The following is a 7316-nucleotide window of genomic DNA, read 5'->3' as shown; positions in this document are numbered from 1 at the left end:
GGGGGACGCAAAACAAGTAGTACATTAAATGTCTACTTAGGATATGAAAAAAATATACATCAACTATTAAATGTGTACTTAATATCTAAATGTTCTAAATACGGCATATCTACGTATGTATGCACCATAGAACGTGTTCCTTTAGTAGTAATTAACACCCCACCACTCCCTGGAATTGGAAAGGGTAGTTTAGTCCACTGTCAAAGTTTAGTGACCTTCCTGTACTTCAACATGGCTTCCCGGCTTGGAAAGGTCGCTATCAACTCATCGGCGTTATTCCTGTGCGATTTACAGGAGAAATTTCGCCCCTCAATAAAATACTTTCCTCAAATTGTTGAAGTAGCGGGACGCATGCTTGCAGCTGCAAAAATCCTGAAAATGCCGATAATTACAACGGAACAGTACCCGAAAGGTGAGATTGTCATTTGCATTTAGCGGACACCTGCACCTTGCACCTTAGCACCTCTACTGGGCTCTACACTGCTTAGCTCTGCATGGCAGGGCTGTGTGTTACCGGCGTTACACGGCCTCCCACCACAGCCCTGCAGACTGATATAGAAAGAACCGCTGGTCCACCTGCAGAAACACGGCGGGCAGTTTATCCGCCGAAAACAGCCGATTTTGAATCTAAAACTTGCATTGATCTTCGTTTTCGAGCACACCCACCTCGCCTGGGTACACGATGTGCCCAGCCGCGCTTGTAAACTCACGCAAAGCCTAATTTTCACTCTCTATGCGAGGGAAGCATTCGTAACCGCCGCCATTGTTATTGTCATTCAAACCATGAGCACTCATGAGCACAAAAGAGCATCGCGCGATATAGAGCTTCTAAAGTCGACGTTCTGAGAGGAGTGGAACAAGAGAAAATTGTGAAATATATAAAATGCTGAAGAGAAAAAAAGAAAATTAATTTGTCAACAGACAATAATCACCGTAGATTGTACATCGCTGAGTGGTGGTTAGAAATGATATTTATTACAGTGTGCAACATCGCGATGCTCTTTTGTTAGCAAGGCTGGTTTTCGCCCGAGTGCTCATGGGTTGAATAACAATAACAATGGCGGCGGTTACGAATGCTTCCCTCGCATAGAGAGTGAAAATTAGGCTTTGCGTGAGTTTACAAGCGCGGCTGGGCACATCGTGTACTCAGGCGAGGTGGGTGTGCTCGAAAACGAAGATCAATGCAAGTTTTGGATTCAAAATCGGCTGTTTTCGGCGGATAAACTGCCCGCCGTGTTTCTGCAGGTGGACCAGCGGTTCTTTCTATATCAGTCTGCAGGGCTGTGGTGGGAGGCCGTGTAACGCCGGTAACACACAGCCCTGCCATGCAGAGCTATACACTGCTTTGATCAAAATCAGATGTAGAGGTTCATTTGCTCGTTGTCTTTTCTTTCCTTGTCTTCGATAGTCGCTTCAGGATTATAGTAACCTTTCGGGAGACGGGAAAGAAACAATGCGAACTCCAAACACATCTCTAAATCAGATTTTAATCAGATTGCGTATAGTCTGACTTTGGAATTGGAGCATATGTGTAGCTCCGTTCACAAATGGTTGTCTACGAGGTCTGAGTGTTACACTGTTACAAAATCAAAATTGTATCATCACAAGTCCTCAGTATCCCCTATACAATTTTCAGAATCGCCCTCCAGAATATTTCAAGCGTCCAACTTGAACCAATGAAACCTATAAACGTTATTTGCAATAACTTAACTGTGGCTTTTGACATTGTTTCTAAATTCTAGTGTTTATTCTCCATCCCTGTAAACATGCAGCTTTAAATTTTCCTGTAAACATGCAGCTTCTCTGCACAGCCTCTGCATTTAAAGGGTGTCAGGTGTGTTTACAACAATTTAATTTTTTTAAAAACTATTAGTAGCTGTGTATGGTTTGTACTTAGGAAATGCAACAGTATTTCAAGTCATTTGTATAGTTGTGAAATGCTATATTAATTTTTTTGTTAGTGGTTAGCAGTTGTCCCTTTACATGTAAAATTAACTTCAGAACAGGATACCTGAAAACATGCTATGTCCTCGTGTGAAAGAACCAGCTTTTATCAGACACCCTGTGACTCCTCCAAATTTTGCAAGTCCCCTTCAATGCTTCTGAACCCACCGATTATTTATGAGTATAATATCGGATTAAAACTGTTAGATTTGTGACATGTATGTGCAAATAAGGTAATTTTTCAAGTATTACAGTACAATCTTGCACCATATTCTAAAATAAAGTATGTGGTATTTTGATGAAAAGGTGATTGATCGTCTTTATATATATTCTTTTGATAACCTTTAATGTCGGCTGCAGACTACAGCTGTCCAGCTGACTCAGAATGAGATTGCATATGTTTATGTGAGGCAATACATTTTTCATATTTTGTACTTTTAGAATGATTTGAAAATAAATATTATTATGATCATAATTTGGGAGATTGATATTGGCAAAGAAAATGTAATGAGTACTATGGAGATTTAACAAGGCGAGGTGTTGTGAAAATCAACCCTAATTTAATGTTATGTAATCTTTACAAATTTACAGGAGTAGAGTACCGCTATGTGCTTATTCTACTAGGGTGGCCAAGCCATTTTTTTTTCTTGTTCATACACACAGCTTAAATGGATTTTTTGCAAGAATGAGGTAAAAGAAGAAAAATAAAAAAAAAATTATTCAAATAGCTGTATCCAATCAAAAGTTATGAATTTTTTAAAGCAATAAAAATGCCATTTTTTCGCGGACAATTTTCGGCAAATTTTAAAATTATTTCAATGAATGCCGATTCCTTCAAGTTTGGCAACCCATAATTTTTATTTACTTCACATGGAATCATTAAACTATGTGTCTTGTGCACAGATTTACCCAATATTACGGAAAAATCAAGATTTGACTGATGCACAGTCTTGGATTTTGAAACTGTGAGTGTTGAAAATTGAAAATATTTTGTCTGACTTAGTCAAAATTGCGGCGGCACCGTACCATCGAAAAATGGATGGATTTTTATGTTTTTATGAATTTTGAATTCACATAACTTAAAAACTAGAGCTCACAATACAATGAAATTTTGTCACAATGTTATTTAATAACACTCAATTCTAACAAATTAATTTAAACTGCCAATTGTCTTTTAATGCAGTTCATTTTCAGCCATGAAATTGTAAGAAATAGCTGTCCCTAACTTCAGCCTCAGGCAGGCTGTCAATGTGTGTCAGTGTGACTGCCTTCCGCAGCCATCTTGAGTCACACTGTACTGAGGTCTATGAATGAACACGATTTGTTTTTATGATTCGTACTTGTGCTCGTGGACAGATTTTCGTCATATTTCACAGAAATGTTGGAATGATGTTTAAAAAGAGCATGCTACAAGTTTTATGGCAAAAATATGTATCTAAATGGGAAAAATCTACACCGAATTTACCGTACTCACTTTACCTCGTGTTTGCTGGCTAAAATTCCCAGAATATAACAAAAACTCACCACTACATGTAAATGGGATGGTCTGCCACTTCCTGGCCAAGTTTCACAGTTCTATGACAGCGTGCACAGGGCCCGAAAGCAGTTCCGTTGCGAAATAGGTATTGACTGGATTCAGAAGTGCGTGCCATGAGCGGCGACCGCTCGAGCGCTGTGGCCGGTCAGTACAAAGTGGCATTTTTGGAGAGGAAAAACACTATTTTGCTATCGTTTTTTTTCAGTTTTTTAATGAAACCTGCCTCATACATCGATTTTAATTGGAAATATCCATTTTTTCAGTAACTGAGCTACTTATTTTCAGCAAAAATGGCGTTTAAAATTCACGAAAATCAAATTTCACTTTCAGTGTGCGTGAGTTGCGTATAATGTCGCAACATTTTAGCTTAACTTTGGCCACCCTAATTCTACTAGTGGATATACTTCTGCTACTGAAATTTCTCATAGCTGATGCAACAGAAACTAATGAACTTTACAAATAACGATTGTTAATGTGTACCTGCTGGAATAAAGTTACAACCAATTTATGTTTATGTAATATTTAAGCAATAAAACACCCAGTGACAGTATACCATGAGATTCTGACCAGTTCATGACATATATATGCACAAGCAATAATAACGAGTGCGTATATGAAGTGAACTGGTCAAAGTCGAGTGGTATACCATCGCTTGGTGTGATGTATTGCTATTATATCATAATGAAATTCTGGTGTGAAATGTCAAAAACAGATATTTGCTCAAGCTGAGATCGTGCGCATATACCAGCCAGTGGTATATTGCGAATATACCATGGTTCTTTTCGCATATCGACCAATCAGATTGCTGTATTTGTGCCATCAATATACTAGTATGATATAATAAAAGATATTTCACTGCCCTTCTTGTATTTATTGTATTTGTAACTTGTCTCTGCCGGTCATGTTATCGTAGGAATCCTTTAAATTTCGTCAGATGAAGTCACTCAAAATCAGCATAACCATCAAGTTACCAAGAGCATTATTTTGACACAAATCTGTGACTCACTCTATCCCTATCAGGGCAAGTCAATGTAAATGACTGTGACAGTCTTTAGGTCTTTTTTATCAAGATAAGTCAGCTTAAAGATTTTAGAAGTCTCCACATGATCAAGGCTGTTCAATATATTATATGAGACAAATTACACTATACTGGCTTAAACCAATATGACAGTTTGATGACAGATATATCTGACAGGTAAAGGGTTAGATGACTTTGCCAGGGAGGTTTGTTTTTTGACACCATCATGTGAAGTAGACATCAGCATAATTATTCTATTTTCCTTCAAACAGGTCTAGGTCCCACTGTTCCAGAACTTAATGTTGAAGGTTCAAAGATAGTATCCAAGACCTGTTTCACCATGATGGTTCCCGAAATCGAAGAACATGTCAAAAATCTTGGAGTAAAGTCCGTGGTTTTGTGTGGAATTGAAACCCAAGCATGTGTGCAGGCAACAGCAATAGATCTCATTGAAAAAGACATCGATGTCCATGTCATTGCAGATGCATGCTCATCTAGAAGTATGGTTGATAGGTAAGTATCAAATGACAGAAATAGAACATGATAGCAAAGACCTGGCCAGGGAGCTGTATAAGGCAGGTAATTCTGATGTATGTTTCTGCAGTTTGCCAACAATTTTACTTTGAAATTATTTGATATAAAAATTATATCATCGATGCCGCAAATACAGTAATCTGATTGGTTGAAATGTGAAACTAACCATGCTATATTTGTAATATAGGACGGTTTGAATACGCAAAAGCTCTTTGCAAGAGTAAAACTTCTTTTTTGGCATTTCACAACAGCATTTAAATATACTGTTGTGATATAATAGCAATAAACCATCCCAGCAACAGTATACCACTCGATTTTGACCAGTTCACTCCATATATACATGAGTGATAGCAAGTGTATATGTGTCATGAACTGGTCAAAATTCTGTGGTATACGTCACTAAATGTGGTTTATTGCTTAAGTATATCTGACAAGACAGGAGATACTGTACCAGTTTGCTAAAATCATTACCCTAGTGATAGCATAATATTGTGAATTGTAGTGTACATTACATATTCCTTTTTAAGTATTGCAATGGGTGCTGTTTTAGGAGGAAGGTGATTATGAATGGAATATCACAAGCACTGTTGTACTGGTCAAACTTTGGTGGTCCATACCTCGCTGATGTCATTAAAACGCCTTGTTATTGATAAGCCTTACTGGTGATATCTTTGTTAGCCTATACTGATCCATTCTTTGCTTATGGCATATTTGTAAGCACTGCTAGTCGATGTTGTAGTATTTTACAGTTGTTGTATTAATATTATGCTTCAATTGCAGTGGTGTATAGAGGCACCAGAAAATTCACCAAGGGACAATACTCTATACTCTGCTTACTCTTGCAAAATCATGGTATTGTGTGCATGACCCATAGCATGGTGCTAGCTTATATGAGCAATCCAAGTGTATGATCACTATGTGCGCACTGTACATTCTATCATAGACAGCAGAAGCCAGAAATCTATTATCTATGGGTCTTTCATTATGCAAATTGATTTATGTTCATAATTCCTGTTCTGTTTATTTCTCTGCCCAGGATGGTTGCCTTTGAAAGAATGAAGCAAAGTGGAGCGTTCATCACTACCAGCGAATCCATGTTGCTTCAGCTCCTCAGAGATGCCCAACATCCAAATTTCCGGGAAGTTCAGAAACTCATTTGGGAATCTGCACCAGATACTGGACTTCTCACAAAACAATGATAACTGAAAGCTATATCGCATGGTATCTGCATCACATAACAATGATATGAGGTGACACAGACTTTTTGAAATTTTGTGAATCAATGGGTTTGAAAACTGCAGTACATACAAATGTATATGCATACTTGCTATGCAAATGCAAAGTTTTATGATTCCTAGTATTATCACAATGTCAGGTAATATAAGATATTAATACAAAGTGAACATGGTAAATATGCCAGACTGTCATTGGTTCTACATGCAACAAATGATATGTCTGAAAAACTGGTATTGGTAAAATTAATATTCTGCACCAGCATATGAAGAATATTCAAGTAATTTCATAAACTATTTCATCTTGCAGGATGATGCGTAGATTTTCATGATACACAAAAGTGACAAAAGATGGGAACATTTCACTACTAAAAACAATCATATATATATCAGATTGCTAAATTTGGAGTTATTTGGCAGTTTATGGCAAATCAAAAATACTGTACCAACTTTGTCCATGCATGTATCAGATTACAATTACAGGGTAGAAAAAGGTTTGTCTTGTAGGATTGAGTTATCCCACAGGCAATCAAGTTATTTTGGGCTGATCTCAGAAGTCATCGACTGACGTGAGTGTGAAATTTACCTTATGCTTCAAAAGCATAAATTTAATTAACCTTCCTTCACAAAGCTTGTCTTCAGTTCCTATGAATAGAGATAGGTTTTTAACATTGGTTGTTTTTTTATAATGTACAAATAAAGGTTTCAAATTGGTAATAAATTAGTTTTGGAGTGTTTCTTTCACTACTAAAACTCTAACGTAATGCAGTGTTCTATTACAAAATTTTAGGCACTTGTAGCGAGTGATTAAACACCTGCTTGTTATGCCCATTTGCTTGAAAAACTTGAGAGTAGAAAATGATAGTGCACTGCGATTTGTATACAAGCACATATGTCCCCGTACTGTTATAAACTGTCAACTTATTCCATCACCTTGCTGTGTGTTACATGCACTATTACTGATGCAAGCATATTGAGTAGATGCTCTCCCTCCAGAAATAGCATTCTTGTTTTCTTGTTTGTATGTTGGTAACCACATCTCAATCAGCTC

At 37.3% G+C, this 7316-nt stretch overlaps 1 protein-coding gene across 1 annotated transcript; it reads left to right on the top strand.

Moving 5' to 3' along the window:
- The first annotated feature begins 210 nt into the window (after positions 1-210).
- Positions 211-6989, top strand: LOC139139969 (isochorismatase domain-containing protein 2-like). The gene is made up of 3 exons (XM_070708944.1): positions 211-412; positions 4772-5012; positions 6070-6989. The coding sequence occupies exons 1-3, from the start codon at positions 232-234 to the stop codon at positions 6230-6232; spliced, it is 585 nt and encodes a 194-aa protein (XP_070565045.1). The 5' UTR covers positions 211-231; the 3' UTR covers positions 6233-6989.
- The last annotated feature ends 327 nt before the right edge of the window (positions 6990-7316 follow it).

Source organism: Ptychodera flava, chromosome 9, assembly GCF_041260155.1.
Source record: "Ptychodera flava strain L36383 chromosome 9, AS_Pfla_20210202, whole genome shotgun sequence".
Taxonomy (NCBI): domain Eukaryota; kingdom Metazoa; phylum Hemichordata; class Enteropneusta; family Ptychoderidae; genus Ptychodera; species Ptychodera flava.
This window is presented reverse-complemented; position numbering and strand designations above follow the sequence as displayed.